Raw genomic sequence first — 17,876 nt, forward strand, 5'->3', positions numbered from 1 at the left:
AAGGAGCTTTAATTAAGCAAAAGCTTAATTATTTATATTACAAGCAGTACTATCTATTAAGAATTGTTTTATTATACTACATTACTAGACGCCAGAGGTTAATATTGTTCTTACTTTGCTTAGCTTCCAGGGATGGTAATAATTAAAGTGTAGTAAAGAACACAGTACTTTCTTTTAAGCCTTTTATGTTCCAGTCTTCTTAATTCTTCTAATAGCCTGTAACCCATTTCCGTACATTCTCTCTGTTCTGTGTTCTTTGCTTAGGCAAGCTCTTTAACCTTTCTGTGCTTATTTCAGTTCTTGGCTATCAGTCTTATTTGCAGATCGCATATCTGGCTCTTTGTTTAGAACAGGTCTTGTCTACGGCCTACTGGGTCAAGCTGATCTACTTTATTACAACCGGCTAATATCTAGTATGCTGCATGTTAGTATTCTGTCTTTATAGTAAACAATAAATAATACTTAAGCTAGTGCTTCTGTTTAATTATAGCTCAAGGTTGCGTATTATAGGTATGCTAAATCTGGAAATCTCAATTCCTTTCATAAGAACAAATCAGCCTAGTTCGGTGTAAACTCAATAATAGATGGTCTGAAGCCCAAGATGATACCCTCGCAGCCTGGCGGAGTAAAGCTCTCCCACTTAGTTATGTGGACGTTTGTCAACCTGTAGCCTGGTGGTGCAGCACAGCCATAATACGATCCATGTTTTCCACTGCCACATTCCAAAGGTTTGTCCTTATTATTCCAGAACCTGACCTTTCCTAGCTTTTGTCCGTAGTAGACGCTTACCCAGTAGAAATATTCGTCCTCAGCGAGGTCAAGTTGTTTGGGCGCACCCCCAGTAGTCGATCCATAAGCATGACCCCAGGAGTCTCCGTATCTCATCTGCAATCCATCAATGTCATCCCATCCCCTCACGTACGCGGAAGTAATGGGAGGACCACGGTCGCTGATAGGAGATTCACTGGACTCGCTCCACGTAGCATTAGTCGTATGACGGCCAAACGGGCCAAAGTAGATCTCTCGATCCAATTTTCTCAACACAGACTCTGGCATCTCGTCTCCAGCCAGATATGGCCAGTACTCGGCGTAGTTGAGTACATTCATGATCATGCCGGAGTCGTAGTCTGCGTAGGCCCTAAGCCTGGCTGCAGCTGCGCTTCCTCTGTTGTCGGCGTCATTGAGTTCCGCCTTGTAAGCCTTGACCTTTCCTCGCCCCTTCCGATAGACTTTGTAGGCGTAGGTCACATAGTCTAGATCGTCGTAGCCCTCTCCATTCCCGGCGGATCCCGATGCATAAATAGTAAGGTCTGAATATGCACCTTTCCAAGTATCGACTACATTCATTGGAATTTCCTGGTTGATGGCTGTGGCAATAGCTCCTTTGAGTAGATGGCTCTGTTCCGAGGCGATGCTTGCTGCATGTACCGCAACACCCTGAGGCGACGTTTTCTTCTTGAACTCGGCACGCATGGTGTTGATGTTCGTTTCCGAGTAGCCCCAGGCCTTGCCGTGTCTGATGCCATCGGATAGTAGCATGAGGTGGATATTGGCTGCAAGAGCAAATAACGGAAGAGAAGGTACGTCAAATTGTTCCACCCGAAACTCGGGAATGGCAGTCCTGACCACGATCAAAAAGCCGATATGAGTTGTTTTGAGCGTATCCCTTGCTCTCAACTGTTCCTCACCCGTCGAATCCCTGTAGTCTTCCCAGACCCGTTTATAGTTATCCATATTGTCGCGAAACCCTCGGATCTTCTTCCTAAGAATGACCATCTGAGTTTCTGCGATTTTGGTATCAACGAGTGCCTCGATGCGATCTCTCAGTTTCTCCCACATCTTCTCAGTTGCATTCGGGTGAAAGAATATACTTCCAAACAGTGTGACAAGCGCGCCGAGACTGCTTCCAACAACAGGAATGAGTTCACAACCCAACGCCAGGACGGAGCAGACATATCGTCCAACCTCTTCGGGGTCGGCTACCTCCAGGCTTTTACCACCATCGGCGGCCTTGATAAGCTTGGTGGTTAGATCATTGACAAACTTTTCGCTGATTTTAATACCCATTTTGGAATATGGCGTGCGTGGAGATAAGCAGACGAGGTGGAGAGTGAGCAATATGGAGGATAGGTGTAAGTAATAGTAAAATGTCTTGGGAGATGTATTCTAATAACTAAGCAATTTAACTAGACTTATATACTTGCCAAATGTTTATGCTGCACCCAGAATACACATTTTCATAAAGTATCAGTTCTATCTTACTCGCAACAATGCATTAGTGTAGGGTACGTCATAGGTGAAGCTAGCTGTACAGCTTCAGGTAAATGATTTCCTTATCTAACCATTTTGACAATGCGGTGCAGCTGGCCCTGAACCGTGTTGATTTCCTATTAGTCCATCAACTTAGCATGCGGAGATTGTGACGTCCAACGACACGTCACAAGACGGGTCGGCAGTTAGTGGAACAGATCCCTTTTCAGCTCCTATACTAAATGCAAATCCTTTCCCCTTCGAGATTGAAATCCAATATTATGAGCATAGTTTGACGTTGACTTATCATCGACATCGAGATCCTTCCCAGTACTGTATATAGCATCTTGGTACTGGGTTGACTTTAGAGACGTTTCTCTCGCTCACTTTCGAGCATTAGAGAAGTTGATATCGGGCGGCAGGAGGTTTTCCTTGATGCAAGGTAGAATGAGTAATGCTCAGATTGCGCAGGTGGCGGCAGATAGTTATCCACAGCTCAAGGACAAGATTCCTAAGACTCTGGTGGGTGGTACACTAGCTGGCCTTTGGGAAATCGACACAGCACCATTGAAGGACGTGCTGGGCCTCGAGTATCGGGATCTGAGAACCTGCATAGTGGAGTCGCTGAAGCTTCTGATACATTGATAGTTGCTCGGAGGTGCTAAGTAAACCCAATCTTAGTTTAACTATCCAATGAAGCTATACCAATGCCTCCCATGTATTGTAGGTCTGTTGAATATTACTTGCCACTCCGCATAGGGTCTATGATATCGCTCAGAACTGCTCACCAGAATCCTGCAATCAGTACCCCACCAACCATCAAGCAACAACTCAAGGTCCTCTAACACAAGAACCCTCAGGACTATCCACAGCTTCCGGCTTATTATCTGCCCTCCCCTCCCCTTTCTCTCTGTCCTCGTCTTTACCATCATTCGCACTATACAAATCCTCCTCACAGCTAAGCTATCTGGGTAGTGTAGCACTGCATAGACCTGTAGCCCTTACCCCAATTGCTATTGAATAAAGTTAATACTTATGAGATTTTCAAAAGGTCGAGGGAAATGCTACCTGACGCAAGCGGAGCCGTATCCTGATAGAGCAACTGTTCGAACAGAGCTTCCCTTACAGTTGTCCTGCTCAAACATGTAGCAGGTGCAAGCAACACCCCTGCCACCGCAGGTAACAATGTTTGCACTGTTTGTGTTACTGTAGCTGTATCCATAACAGCTGTTTGAAGTACCGGGCCAAATCGATACAGCGTAGTCTGAGCAGCCGCCGTCCTTGTAGTATTGAACCTTGAGGTCGACAGCCCGGGCATTGAGTGATTTTGAGTTGCTGTTAACAGTTGGTGTAGCCTGTACAGCAGCAAAAGCAAGGAACATGGTATAGATGCCCTTCATCGTGGAGGTTCGAGTTGTATTGTAGTTTATATAAAGATTCGCAAACTGATTAATATCGATGGGGCCTTATTGTAATAAAAGCAGCCTTATACTTTTACCATAGAGCTTCTGGCTAATACTTATAGGTTGTGAAAATCTTAGGGTTACTTTTCATTCTCGTATAGCTTGAATCCAAAATGTAAAGCTAGATTGTTTAGTATTAGTTCAAATAGACATTTTCCTAAACTGTATATTGCTAACCTTGATTGTATATTACTAACCTTAGTAATATATTAGGTCAGGGCTACTTGGCTGTATATAAGATTTTTCTGTATATTATTAGCTACAGAAGTGGAGAAAGAACAGTTCAACATCCCCGATACATTCTTACTTAATTGTCTTACATACCTTTTACTCCACCTTTGCGGCGGCCGACCTGCAGCAGAGGACAGGAAACCAGATATTTTGAGTCGAGTCAACATTCTGTTCACCGACAGTTTTTCCAAGACGCAGAAGGAGCTGTGTCTCAACCAAGATATCTATGCCGGTACGATCACATTTATGCGCGGCGGCCGAACCAAGTCATACGGGTTTTATCGGGGTAGAAAAGGTCATGCATACCCTTGGCTCTGGCTCGGTTTTCAGTTTTTTTTTAATATCCGAACCAGCATAGGGAGCAGATGCTTGCCAGGGAACATTATCATGTCAGAGCTCAGCTTACCATTAGCAATTTCTGATCGTTTAACTAAGTATTATAGAAGATTGGAAAGATGCCTTTACGACCTTCCACTGTTCTGGACTCAGATCAGCTCCAGCTGGGTTATGAGTCCCGATCGTAGACTTCTTATGTATCGTAGTAGAGGCCTATTATTTTCTAGGCCTTAAGGGCAACATTCCGTGATCTGCGAAACTCGTTTTGTTTCAAAGTGAAGCAGAGCGATACCGCCAATCGTGTGAAGTTCAACAAAAGCCAACTCTAACGGCCAGCAGTTATCTGCATTCCGATGTCATACGTGTCGCTAACATGATAACGACATCGTAACTCAAATGTCTGCCCATGCCCGACTAGGAAGAGCCCGAGTTGTCAGCACACGACCAGGCCGCTGAACCTCCAGACACTTTGTATGAGGCTATAATGTCGACCACGGAAGCATATGTCCCAGCAATGGTCAGGAAGGTCCCCAAGACGATGATAGTGACGCTCCAGAGCACTCCGACCGACCAAGAGATCGAACGATCTTGCTTCCCTCGCTTCCAGTTATCGTGGAGCCACATGCATCCCATAGGCTGGAATGAGAGTGACGTGGCAAGCAACGCTCCGATAAGGGAAACAAGCCCACCAAATATGGGGATACCGCTAGCTATCAAATATGCAACGACTGTAATACCGAAGGTACATCCTATCCAAGATGCCCAATGGGTAAAGGTATTGGCCGCGAGATGCTTGGAGCCTCGCAAGATACGTACAAAGACATGCTTGCTTGCTAGCTAGAACATCTATGGTTTAGCAACAGTTTGTTTGGATATTTTAAACGAGGACTCACATGACAAGTCAACATAGTTGTGACTATTAGTCCAGGAAGTGCAATTCCGTAGCTGACTCTCTTGATCAAGACACCTGCAGATCCAAGCGCTGGCGAAGCAACATACGAGCCACAGAAATAGTATACCACACAGCCGATCGCGATATAACAGGCACTAATGACTGTCTGGCACAGAATCAAAGATCTCGTATAATGCCTAGGATCCCTCATCTCTGCAGCAATGCTGAAAAAGGCCGGGGTGCCTGCGTAAGCAAAGATCAATGCGCAGATGGCAGACATAGCGTTTGTGAAGCTTGGCTTCTTGAAGAGCTCGTAGTCAGATACCCAGACTGCGTCTTTGGGTGCGGCTGCAGGTCGATCTTGTATACCCACAGCAATTGTGAGGATGATGACTGTGTTTGGGACTTTAGCATGGTATTGTCAAGACAGAGGTGCGGGAATGTAGTAACCTGAAGAGATGATGCAGATCAATCCTAGCCAGGCGAGCCAACTTAGCTTCCCGAGGGTTCGGATGCTGGCGAAGATGAAGCCGGTAACAGCTGCAACAGCCACAAAGACGGCAGTACAAGTTCCGTGGTTGGAAACAGCATTGAAGCCGATTGACACGCTCAGCATTGCTGAACCGCAAACAAATGTCCAATCTAGACCATTGTATCAGTCAAAATTCAACCACCCTAGTCTTCAATAACGGGCGACCTTGACTTACAGAGACCAAAAGCAAAGCCAAATATTTCCTGCCCAGCACGACCAAACATCAGGCCACCCGCATCATCAATGCCATAGACTTCACGATGCCTCAACTTGAAAGTGCCGACTATGTAATCTGACCATGTCGTAATTGCAGCGATAACGCAAAGACAGATGAGGCCGGGTATCATTCCCAGTGTGTCAAACACAGATGGGATGGACAATATTCCAAGGCCAAGCTGCGTCTTCATCATCAGACCTGCTGTGCCCACCCAACCGACCTACACATACCATTAACAAATTTGAGGTTCAGTAGGCAGAGCATACTCACATTGCGGTAATTTGGACCGTCATTGGTGAGTCTTCCAAAAACAGCATCGTGAGCATGACCAGGATCATCATGGACTTCACCAGCAAACACTTGACCCTCCTGGTCATCAACCTTCTCGGTACCAATCATGGTAGCAATGAATCAGATAATCGGGCTCGTGTTCACCTTCCAGATATTAAGAGATAAAGGAAAGTAACTCCGAGAGGTGCATCTTGTCACGATGTGAAATTTTCTCCATCTCAGCAATAACACCTCCGATTCCAACTGCCAAGACCACAGAAGCGGAGCATGTTTACCATATAAATCAGACAATTGAGCTCTATTGGGATATTGTAGAGTAATTTCTTTTCGTGGCCCCAGAGTGAAATTCCACTTGGTGAGGAAATTCTGCCGATACCGGAAGTTGGAGAATGGTGGGCGGGTGTTTGATTGGTTGGGGTAGTGGGTTATCAATCTGATCTAAGCTCATTTGGAGATCTTTTTCGCTTAGTGCAAGGGGCGGAATTTGTTGACTTTGTCATGCATTTCAATTGTTTGGCATTGAGGTTGCGATTGGGTTGAACAAATATGCTTGCAACTCTTGTGACGAGCAAAGTCTGTATTCTGCCTGTTCTATATTGACAACGTCCTGTCAATCAGATTGATTGGCTTCAGTGCTATTATCCCCGACCAAGCGCAGACAAGCAGACAAAGTCACAGCGTATAGAGAATGCAATATCGAAAACGCAGATGGGATGAACAACGAGAGACAAAGAATTTAACGTACAGAATACAAGATCTTGTCATTGTCTGGTTTGGCTCCCGCAGCAGAGCTGTCCCTCATTGCTCTTCATGTTATCTCGATTATCTCGCGTGTGATCTGCCCCTAAACCAAGAAGGGAGAGGTCTTGACTTCTCGGATGTTTTGTTCCACTGGCCTATCAGCAACCATCATGTGGAACCATCAGAGGCTGGAGGCTGGGAATTCATGGACCTCGGTTATGGACTCTAAGGCTTTACCAAAATTCTGCATATGTCTCACAGATGTTGGACTTTAGTAAAGATAAGACATAGATAATATATTACAGCTTTTGAAATATATATTTCTATATCTGATCGTTCTAGGGGTTGAAACTTACCTACGAGGTTGATCTTCCTTCTCGGTTTCCCTGCCGCGCGCATCTTATCTTCAAGACAAAACTTTACATCATTGTTTCTGTTGCGGTGCCGTCTGTGGCATATGTGCAATCTGGTAAAAATAAACACCGAGAACCTGTGAAACATACCAAATCATCAGATGCTATCTGTTCCATTGTCTTCTATGCTTACGATGCAAAGATGGATTGCAAAACAGACCGCAAAGAAGTTCAGGGTAGGCGTGTACGCTGGCCACAGAGTCGGCCCGATACAACACACCAATGATAGCGCGTTGCGCAAGGGGGATCGTGAGCACTGATTGCGCTGTGCCTACGATATCCTATCTCGTCGCGCGATGGAATTCAGCCTGCCAACTTGATCTAGATCAATTGCCACGTGCTGGTGATGGTCTGCAGCTATATTGATCGGCCGATGAACCGAACAGAAGCACAGCCAATTGAGATGAACAAACCATAGCTAAGCTTCAATAGACAGTCCACGACAGGCATCCAGCCGTCGCGACAATGTTTCAACAAAGCTCTCATTCGTCATTTTCGGCTCCGGCAGATGAAATCGCGGGGAAATCTGAACCATCCCTCTGGATCTAGACCATCCAACGGACTTCTCAACCACGGACTTCTCACCGTTCAAAACTCTCTCACAATACATCACGAGTCACGAAAGAGACCAAGCGGCCAAGCTTAACTCAATTGAAACGTTTGTGCAACGGGCGTCGAAATACAGCGGGAATTGGCCGAGCGAAAAACATCCCTGCTTTTTTGGAGATAGAGACACTGAGATTGGCTGAGTCTGTTCGAGAGCATTCCGGCCCGCTTTATTAGCATGAGAGATTGCCATAACCTTGATTCTCGTTGGTCAATGACACGTGAGAGTACTCCACCCCCAGAATTGGGACTGCGTTGCGGAGAAATTGGGCCTTGAGGAGATGAGATTACGTACCAGAAGTGGGAGACGACTTTTCTCCAAGATTCTGTGGTGCCATTTGGCGGTGAATCGGGCCATGAACTGACCAAAGACTTGAAATAACCTTGGAGGGATAGTCCCAGAGAACATTCTACTCATTCACGAGAGCAAACATAAAGAGTCTGCCGTCTCTGCACGCAACCCAAGCCGACGATTGCCATCCTCCCCTCCATCTTCCTCCCCAAGCTAACACCATTCAGGCAACTGTCCCGCACGCCCAAGGCTAGGCAAACTTAGCCCGCTTCTCCCTCCGGAAACCTGGCCGATCACCTCTCCATCTTTCTCCCCAGCATTTAATAGAAATATTGGGGCGGTTGCCCATATTCTCCATCTTTCCCCAGATCACACTTCCCCGCAGATCTCTCACATCTTTTCTCTCATTTCTTATTCATTGACTTTTCGATCCGTTGAATCATGTCGGACGAAAAGGTCTCGGCTGCTGCCCCAGAGGCTCACATCGATACCTCTGATCCTAGCAAGACTCATCCTGATGTTATCGACCATGCGCGCTCGGCGGCCAACAAGGAGCAGAAAATGACCCTCATGCAGGGCATCAAGCTGTATCCCAAGGCTGTCGCGTGGAGTATCCTGATCTCGACTTGCATTGTCATGGAAGGATTCGACATTGTCCTTGTCAACAACTTCTGTGAGTTGCACGACACGACCCAACGCGACTTGAACTAACAATTGTTGGCTAGATGCTTTCCCCCAGTGGAACAAGAAGTACGGCCAACTCCAGCCTGATGGAACATATCAGGTCTCAGCAGCATGGCAAGCCGGCTTGAGTAATGTATGCGCCATAAAAGGCCCCCCAATTGACAAAGCTAACCGCCACAGGGTGCCAACGTCGGTTCCATCATCGGTCTCTTCCTCAACGGTTGGCTCTCAGAGCGTTTCGGTTATCGATACACCATCATCGGCTGCATGATCTGGCTCTCGGGCTGCATCACCCTTTTCTTCACCGCACAAAACGTCCAGATGCTCCTCGCCGCCGAAATCCTCTGCGGTCTGCCATGGGGTATCTTCCAGACCATCTGCGTCACCTACGCCTCCGAAGTCTGCCCCATCGCCCTCCGAGGCTATCTCACCACATACGTCAACTTCTGCTGGGGCCTCGGACAGGAAATCGGCATTGGAATCTTGCGATCTATGATCGGCCGAACCGACGAGTGGGCTTATAGAATCCCCTATGGTCTGCAGTGGATCTGGCCTCTGCCTTTGATGGTGGGCTTGTGGCTTGCTCCTGAGTCTCCTTGGTGGCTTGTTCGCAAGGGCCGTGTCGCTGATGCTAAGAAGAGTCTTCTTCGACTTACAAGCCTCAACCGCGAGACTGATTTCGATGCTGACGAGACTGTTGCTATGATGGTTCATACAACTGCTCTCGAGGAGAAGCTGACTGAAGGAAGCTCCTATATTGACTGTTTCAAGGGCGTCAACCGTCGACGAACAGAAATCGTCTGTATGGTTTGGGCCATGCAGAACCTCAGCGGCAACTCCTTTTCCAACTACTCGACCTACTTCCTTGAGCAAGCCGGTATGTCTGCTGAGCACGCCTACTCCTTTGCTCTCGGACAATATGCCATCAACATGGTTGGTGTCTTTGGTGCCTGGGGTCTGATGTCCTTCGGAATCGGTCGCCGAAGCCTCTACCTTTACGGACTGTGCGGTCTCTGCACTGTCTTGTGCGTTCTTGGCTTCCTTGGTCTTGTCCCCGAGGCTGATCGCCAGAAGGGCGCTCTTGCCACTGGAAGCCTGATGATTGGCTGGGCTGTTGTGTACCAGCTCACTGTGGGCTCTGTAGCTTACTCCCTTGTCTCTGAGCTTCCTTCTCGACGCCTTCAGATCAAGACTGTCGCTCTCGGTCGTATCTTCTAGTAAGTTTGACCTACAAATACCAAAAGCACACCTAACTAACCAATCACAGTGGCATTGTCGGTATTGTCAACGCTGTTCTGGCTCCTTACATGCTCAACCCCACCGCTTGGAACTGGAGCAACTATACCGGTTTCTTCTGGGTAAGTCTCGGAACCATTTCCTCACTGGATTCCCAAGCTAACATGCTCAATAGGGTGGCATCTGCTTCCTCTGCGTCATCTACACCTACTTCCGCCTGCCCGAACCAAATGGCCGAACCTTTGCCGAGTTGGGTGTCTTGTTCGAGAAGGGCGTCAGCGCTCGAAAGTTCGCTACCACCAAGGTCGATGTCTTCCACGAGTCTGTCGACGATCACGTCCTCGACCGGTTGGCCAAGGCCGATCAGGCTACTGTTGAGACCGTTGAGCAAGCCCCAGCACAAAAGTAGATGTTGATTTAAGGGCTCAAAGCGCCCAGGTCAAACCTCCTTGGATAGTCTTTACTTGCACATCAACGAGTCAAGACAGTTTATGTATACAATAATAACGCAGAAATAATGAGACATTGAATAACTATCCTGATCGCGTGCCATCGTCGGCGAGGCCAAACCTCCTTCTGTTTGTGTACATCCATGCATGCAACCTTGAACGGAGCTATGCCTCCATAGGTGACCGTTTCTGCCGATCTCTGATACCATCTCGGCAAATCCGAAAACCCCCACTTCTGCCTTATATTAGCAATTGTCACGATTATCCAAGACCTTGATATATAAAGATCGAGCTACTGATCAGATATCTTATACATTGTAGTTGCACTTGATGCCCACGGAAAATGTGGCGCCATAGCTCGAACGGTTGATAAGAACCAGGCGTGCCAAGACACTGGGTCATACTACAACGAGTGGATGCGGTATGATGCTCAGTAGCCGATGACGATAGTGCGAATACCGGAAACACTACCTAATAACATGCATTGGAAGAAAGCGAAAGTATTAGGAAAACATAGTTCAACAGCGAATCCTAGCATCAAGCTCTAGGTGGTAGTTGTACGCTCTCCGCCACATGTTGTATCAGCTTGAGGTATTCTGTTTCTGCTTGGTAAAGTTGACCAAGCTATCAAGCCACTCTTGATGACCATTCAATATAGGATTCGGCTTCGTAGCCGCAAGCTTAACCCCAGGCTGTCCAATCTGTGACTCCTGCGTCAAGATTCTAACCACGCCATAATCCAAGTCCTCCACAATCCAAGCATGATAAACATCTAGCTTAGAGCTCTCATCCCCATCTACCCTTGCCCTCCATGCCAAACGTCCCGGTGAGCCCGCGCTCGGCGGCACAGACTCCATGACTTCTGCTGGAAAGGGACCAAACCCGAAAGTCGAGAAGCTAAAGCTGTCGCCCTTCTTGAGGAAGTTGCCTCCGGCTGGAGGCGTGATATGACTGCAGTTGCTGTAGTACGACTCCCACTGAGTGATGTCGGCGAGGTTGGCCCAGACTTGGGTGGCAGTGATATCGCGCACGATTACTTCGTTGGAGGCATAGTTGTCGGTTGTTCCGGGCAGGAACTTCGTAGGCCAGATGATTGCTGACTGCATTTTGAATGAACCTTGGAGAAGAAGGATAACAAGATTGATAGTGGCTTTTGTCTGATGGCGGCTAAATCAAAGCACTCGAACCTTTCTCGTGCATTTGGAGACTCTCTAGTGTCGGCAATGGGACGTCGGCAAAGGCGGCCCAATGAGGACTGATTACAAATCGTCCACATCCGCTGCCCATGAAGCGTCGGGAATAACTCATCAGACAACTTTGACCAGACTCACGGTAGCTGCATTGAATTTCTAGACCTAATAGTTTCAACTCATCGTGGATATTAATGTCATACACATACAACCATCAAACACCGATCTTCTAGCGACCTGAACTAAAAGCTTTTCGTAGATTTCGTATTAAGTAGATGAAGCACCAACTTTCACGATCCATCAAGACGCCCCTGTAACTAGTCAAGTGTTCTTGATATAATCCTTGACGAACTCCTCGAGGTTCTCTCCTGGCAAGCCTATCTTATCATTCCACAGTCCTTTATCAACAGAATAATTCGCGACACCCCCCTTGCCGTAGATCGCACCAAAGATCTGAGCCACAGCGCCCATTGCATCTCCGTTTCTGACCTGCTCAGCACCTGACTCCCAGAGACCTTCTACAGTTCCATCAGAAACTTGGAACTTGTCTCCTGTGGCTTTCTCAAGCGCACAGAGGACATCGTTCTGAGTCACGGTGAAGCTGTTGACGTAGACATGCTGATTACGCGTAATCTCGAGATTCCTCAAACTCTTGGCGATTGCCCTCCCAGCCTGATCCAGGTTGGTGGCCTCATAAGCGATATCACCGCCGTCATAAAGTGTAGCGGTGCGTGCGGGGATGTTGAAGCCACCGAAGCCGGGAATGTTGAGGCCCCAGTCAAACATGGCACCTGAAACAATAGCAATCCATGAAAGCTCGCCGTTCTTGGCCTTAATGTAGTCGAGCGTATCGATCTTATCTTGGACGAAAGGAATGGCCTTCGGCGCTTCTGGATTTGCAGTGTCGACGCCGAACTCAGAGGGGACGAAGAATTTAACGCCGGCTTTGACGGCCGCGTCTACCAGAAGCTTCTGCAAAGGGAATATCTGGCCAACGGCAATGCCAGAGGCCATGCTGACTACAGCATCGTGTCCTCTCAGTGCCTCGACGAGAGATTCTTCAGAGTAATCGGTTTTGACAGTGTTGATGCCCGGGGGGAGAGTGCTGTTTGATGATTCTCGAGTCAAGCCTGTCACTTGGAAGCCTTCTTGGAGGAGTGCCTTGACAGTCGACTTGCCAACATTTCCGCTGGCGCCGATAACAGCGACCTTTCTCACTGACGACATGATAGCAGTGTGAAATGATTAAATGGAACGTAGCAGTAATTGAATGATTATAGTATGTGTATCGGCCCTGCGACCTTGACATTAGAGCCAGGAACTGGTCTACTTATAGCCAGATGTCGGCTGATTCACGCGACGGAGTGAGTAGGAGGTGTAGTACACAAGTGATTACAGAAGCCCTCGCCCCTCATCCCTACGCCCGATACGGTTATCACTAAGCAGCGCTGAACAGTCCATGGACATGAGATTCCGCGACCTCAATCTGCACATTGGCCAAGCCCCTCCGTTAACGCACATATAGAGCCTGAAAAATAAAAGACCCTTTCCTGCTTTGTCTGCTGTTTACTGATCAATGATGAGCTCTTACGCCACAGTGTTACATGAATCGGCTTTCTTACTAATCACGCTGATTTTGCCCTCAGATCCATACGCTTTGTATAAACCATGGTTCCTAAGTCTTGCCACCTTTAGAAGGGAATAAATTCCGGTCTTGCCATCTAACTGTATACATTTTGTGCATAATATCTGTTTGTTTTCGTTGTCAAGGATATAGACATACCCAGTATCGCCTCACCGTCACTGGGTCCGTCAGCCAATCTGTATTGCTTAAGGGATCAGCACTCCCACCACCAGCTTAAAAAACAACGCCCAAAACTGTCACCATGTCTCTCAAATTTTCTATTTACACTTGCCCCCCAATTCTAACCAAGGCCCCCTCTCCAGACGCCTCATCCAAGGACTCGGGCCTTTGGCAACCTCAGTCAGTCACTCTGCTCTACACTCCTACGACTGCGCTCGTTGTGGATTGCCCCGCCACCGTTAATCCTACACGTGAACTGGCAGAATGGATCAAATCTCAGCTGCCACTGGGCAGCACTCTCAAGTACTTTGTCTGTACTCATGCTCATGGTGATCATTTCTTCGGCCTCCCGGTGTTGGAAGAGCATTTTCCTGGATTACAAGCTTATGCTACCAAGGCCGTCGCTGAAGGAATTGATCTACAGCAATCACCGGAAATTATGGATTCGTTTTGGGACAACATCTTTCTTTCCTCTAAAGATGGTTCTGGTTTGCCGGATGCAAAGTCCGTTTTCCAGGCTTTTCCGACATCGAATGAATTCAATCTCGATGGTCACCTACTCAAGCTATACGATGTCCCTCATGGCGACACACACGCTAATTCGTTCATCCATGTCCTGAGCTGGATCTTGTTGTGGCAGGCGATATTGTCTACAACGGCGACTGTCACCAGTGGTTAGGCGAGGCGTCCAGTGCCGAGAAACGAACCCAATGGCTTGCAGCTCTTGAGGAGATACGAGCCTTGAGACCTAAGATTGTCGTGCCTGGACACACGTTCACTCCGACGTCGACACCAGATGAGGAATTGGCGACAGCGATGCTCACAGGCACGGCAGACTACATCAAAGGATTCGCCGAGGAGCTTGCAGCTGCCACAAGTGAGCAAGGTCTATTTGAAAGAATGCGGTCCCGATATGACCGGTGGAACCTGTACCTGCTCGCTGGCAGTTCCAAAGCCGGATGGGACAATAGGACTCTCTGAGTAACGACGTAATGACAATTGAGACAAGAGCGTAAGAGAGTGACTGGCGCCTACGAAACAAAAGCTAGGAATGATGGAAATGAAACACGTAAGCTATTCTAGTTAAGCCACGCATTGACATCGGATCATAAGGGCTCCCAGCCCTTGCGAGTATACATGATGAGCCCGACTGGAATAATCGCATCGTGTCGATAGACAACAAACTCTGGATATTGAAGTGACCCTCCGTTATCAACAGTCACCCCCTCAATCTTGAACATTGTTAGTGATCAATCGCTCGTAGTTGTGGGGACTTACACAGTTGTAGCCACGTGAAGGTCTGGTGATGCTGTGGTCTGCTAGCAATTTGCGCTGAGGCTTAGTTGCCACGACATAGCAAATGAGCATAGCGTGAAGGTTTGAGCTGACATAATGGTTCTTTACATAGACGTCTGCTTCTGTATCAATGATTAGCATGGAAGACTGGAGAATATGGGCAAGACTCACTTGAAGAATTTGGTGTAGAGTAGATACCAGGGCCAAACATTCCCTCGTCATCTTGGAATGTTAGTGAGTTCTTGGAAACGTCTTCTCAATGTTGAACTCACCAGCATATTTCAATTTGAACGACTGTCTCAGAATACTGCATGTGCCACAATCACTGTCGTAGCAAAGCTTCAAATCATTGCCCGACTCTCCAATGTGACACGCACGCGAGGTACCATGGTAAAGTCTCTTGTATCTCCCACCATTACTGTAAGTAGAGTCAGTGACCACACAGTTCTGCTATCTTGAGTGCCGTCTTACAGGTATCTGAAAAAGCGCTCCCCCCGACCAGACTTTTCGATATCGTCTCGACTGGCAAGGTAGATAGACTTGATCTTGGCACTTTTCTCACCATGGGACCATGAATGATTGAATTTAATCTCATCTAAGCATCTGGGTTAGCTTTACAAAGATGAACGTCAGAAGGGGTATATCCTACGATCCTTGTATTCTGGATCACTTCGACTAAGGCGCTTCATCCGCTGTTGAACTCATCAGTACCATTCCGCGAAGCGCAACCATGCCATTTACTTACAATAGGCATGGTGGTGATGGGACACGAGGATTGAGACTTAGTCCTTTAAGACGTTGGATATTCAACAAAGTCCTTTTCGTGTGAACAACGTTCGAATCTTAAAAGACAGTTCAACTTGTCTCACAGTGCGGCTCTGAATACCATAATGAGCTGATCCGCGGAGCCGTATAAGTATAATTAACTACTAAGGTGCATTGCCTATTTCGACAACAAGCAGTTGGCAGATCAGAATGTCCGGGCTCCGGGGTCTCTGGATGCTATGAGCAAGCTGCAAGACGGAATAGGCAGCTCACTGTCATCCAAGCTGTCGCCTCACGGTTGTTGAGTTGTCTGAACATTCATGGATGTAGAAAGTCCTGGATATCGTTGACGTGGTCCAATTCCTTTCTACTCCGTTGACCTTTTTACACTTTCAATCTGCAATCATCCGTTATGAAACTTCTATGGCATGATCACGTCAACACTCGGAGCTCTGCGGCTTATCAGATGGAAGTTGGGAAACCAATGAAGTTTGAGGTGATTGGGAGATGACGGGCTTTGACTCAGAAGGAAACGCAGGCGAGTGCATGCAGTTCTCGGGGGGAAGATGAGCGTGCTTACATGCCGGTTTTGACAACTGAGCTTCTGACAGACAGACACGTAAGAACATCGCGGCTCTGAACCCATGTACCGATTACCCAAAAGAGAACGCAGCAGCTGAATATGTTGCATTTGCTTATATTTATTTATGCTTTAATCAACAGTCTAGCGAGTGCGATACTGTGATTCAACCCCCCGGTGGGAGTGCGTAATCCTTCACCCTTTCAGTAATACGATTTGATTGGCTTAACTGTTCCACAGTTGTGTGAGAAAATGAGGCATGCTTTCCCATGCATAAGTGCGGCGTTGCTGACTTACCAGCTCAGTGGTCAGCTCTTTCAAACCCCAAGACATCTTACTGCATATCGATTGACGTGGCGAGGCTGCGAATTCATTTGGCTTCAGACCGGGTTCCGATAATATGTACTCATCTAATTTAAGTCTTTAACGTTAGCATCGAGGTATTAGATAGAGTGTCAAGACGCCCCGGTCAGTAAGTTCAAGAGAGTGGCTTGTATCAGACTTTTAGTCAAGCATGAAGAAATCATCTTTTTCAGACCAGAGGCGACATGGCCAATCTTCTCGACACTCACCCCCATCCCGTCCTTATGACAGCAGTCAGAGGGAAGAACTCAGAGCTGTTGCACAGGAGACTCTAGACGTCTCACGCAGTCTGATCAGAGAACTGGGAACAAACGACTTGGCGAGGCACTCAGTCAAGTACTCGTTCGGCTCTCTTACTCGTCTTCACCCTGCCCACTGTCCATCCTACAGACAGCGTGCTACCATAAAGGTCGTCAACGATGACACGCTCAACGCTGCCATCGAGCTCTGTCGCAGGGCGCAAAATGACACTGAACCAAAGAGTCAGCCTCCCATTGTCGTTAACTTTGCGAATCGCCATTCTCCAGGTGGAGGATGGCTCAACGGGGCTATGGCCCAAGAGGAGGCACTATGCTACCGCAGTACCCTAGCTCTGAGTCTCAACAAAAAGCAATACCCCCTCGGGAGAGACGAGGCTCTCTACAGTCCCTATGCTCTCATCATGCGTGATGATCTATCCTCAGGCCACGGGATATCACCACTGCCTGCAAGGGAGCTTCCCGTGGTGAGCGCCCTGACTGTGGCTGCCTTACGCAGTCCACCAGTACAGATCTTCACCAACGAGCCACGCAAAGACAGAATGCGCAGATACAATTCTGAAGTATTCGAAAAGCGTGTCTTTGTCAATGATCGAGACCGCGATATCACAAAGGCCAAGATGAGACTCTGTTTGCGCATGGCGGCGAAGCACAAGCATGACATGCTTGTTCTTGGCGCTCTAGGTTGTGGAGTCTACGGTAACCCACCAGAGGACATTGCCCATTGCTGGCTGGAGGTGCTGGGAGAAGATGAGTTCTCAGGAAATTGGTGGCGAGAAGTCTGGTTTGCGGTCTTTGACCCAAAGAACGAAGGCAACTTTGAGATATTTCATAAGGTACTTGACGGAAAGCAAGTTTAGATTCGAAATCTCAGACAAGAGAGCCAGGAACGGTTTAGTGTTATGTATAAATAAAATCTCCAAGGGAGACTACGTATCAACCTAAGTAAGCTTCTATTGTTCTATTGGCAAGGATAATGCGAAGCACT

General features: G+C 47.6%; 9 protein-coding genes across 9 annotated transcripts; 3 read left to right on the forward strand and 6 right to left on the reverse strand.

Annotated features, from left to right (window-relative positions):
• Positions 1–558: 558 nt before the first annotated feature.
• On the reverse strand, positions 559–2,067 carry J7337_004980 (uncharacterized protein; the record flags this gene model as incomplete). Its single annotated transcript, XM_044822664.1, has 1 exon — positions 559–2,067. The coding sequence occupies one exon, from the start codon at positions 2,065–2,067 to the stop codon at positions 559–561; it is 1,509 nt and encodes a 502-aa protein (XP_044681155.1).
• A 1,247-nt stretch (positions 2,068–3,314) lies between these two features.
• J7337_004981 (uncharacterized protein) lies at positions 3,315–3,650 on the reverse strand (the record flags this gene model as incomplete). The annotated part of the gene is made up of 1 exon (XM_044822665.1): positions 3,315–3,650. One exon carries the CDS (start codon positions 3,648–3,650, stop codon positions 3,315–3,317), a length of 336 nt encoding a protein of 111 aa, XP_044681156.1.
• Positions 3,651–5,593: 1,943 nt separating this feature from the next.
• On the reverse strand, positions 5,594–6,320 carry J7337_004982 (uncharacterized protein; the record flags this gene model as incomplete). Its single annotated transcript, XM_044822666.1, has 3 exons — positions 5,594–5,814; positions 5,880–6,141; positions 6,192–6,320. The coding sequence occupies 3 exons, from the start codon at positions 6,318–6,320 to the stop codon at positions 5,594–5,596; spliced, it is 612 nt and encodes a 203-aa protein (XP_044681157.1).
• Positions 6,321–8,705: 2,385 nt separating this feature from the next.
• J7337_004983 (uncharacterized protein) lies at positions 8,706–10,593 on the forward strand (the record flags this gene model as incomplete). Its single annotated transcript, XM_044822667.1, has 5 exons — positions 8,706–8,937; positions 8,990–9,081; positions 9,129–10,165; positions 10,216–10,306; positions 10,360–10,593. 5 exons carry the CDS (start codon positions 8,706–8,708, stop codon positions 10,591–10,593), a joined length of 1,686 nt encoding a protein of 561 aa, XP_044681158.1.
• Positions 10,594–11,214: 621 nt separating this feature from the next.
• Positions 11,215–11,739, reverse strand: J7337_004984 (uncharacterized protein; the record flags this gene model as incomplete). The annotated part of the gene is made up of 1 exon (XM_044822668.1): positions 11,215–11,739. The coding sequence occupies one exon, from the start codon at positions 11,737–11,739 to the stop codon at positions 11,215–11,217; it is 525 nt and encodes a 174-aa protein (XP_044681159.1).
• Positions 11,740–12,144: 405 nt separating this feature from the next.
• J7337_004985 (uncharacterized protein) lies at positions 12,145–13,050 on the reverse strand (the record flags this gene model as incomplete). Its single annotated transcript, XM_044822669.1, has 1 exon — positions 12,145–13,050. The coding sequence occupies one exon, from the start codon at positions 13,048–13,050 to the stop codon at positions 12,145–12,147; it is 906 nt and encodes a 301-aa protein (XP_044681160.1).
• Positions 13,051–13,709: 659 nt separating this feature from the next.
• Positions 13,710–14,608, forward strand: J7337_004986 (uncharacterized protein; the record flags this gene model as incomplete). Its single annotated transcript, XM_044822670.1, has 2 exons — positions 13,710–14,240; positions 14,300–14,608. 2 exons carry the CDS (start codon positions 13,710–13,712, stop codon positions 14,606–14,608), a joined length of 840 nt encoding a protein of 279 aa, XP_044681161.1.
• A 125-nt stretch (positions 14,609–14,733) lies between these two features.
• Positions 14,734–15,145, reverse strand: J7337_004987 (uncharacterized protein; the record flags this gene model as incomplete). Its single annotated transcript, XM_044822671.1, has 2 exons — positions 14,734–14,859; positions 14,906–15,145. 2 exons carry the CDS (start codon positions 15,143–15,145, stop codon positions 14,734–14,736), a joined length of 366 nt encoding a protein of 121 aa, XP_044681162.1.
• A 1,637-nt stretch (positions 15,146–16,782) lies between these two features.
• On the forward strand, positions 16,783–17,748 carry J7337_004988 (uncharacterized protein; the record flags this gene model as incomplete). Its single annotated transcript, XM_044822672.1, has 1 exon — positions 16,783–17,748. One exon carries the CDS (start codon positions 16,783–16,785, stop codon positions 17,746–17,748), a length of 966 nt encoding a protein of 321 aa, XP_044681163.1.
• Positions 17,749–17,876: the final 128 nt, after the last annotated feature.

This window comes from Fusarium musae, chromosome 4, assembly GCF_019915245.1.
Source record: "Fusarium musae strain F31 chromosome 4, whole genome shotgun sequence".
NCBI classification, from domain to species: Eukaryota; Fungi; Ascomycota; class Sordariomycetes; order Hypocreales; family Nectriaceae; genus Fusarium; species Fusarium musae.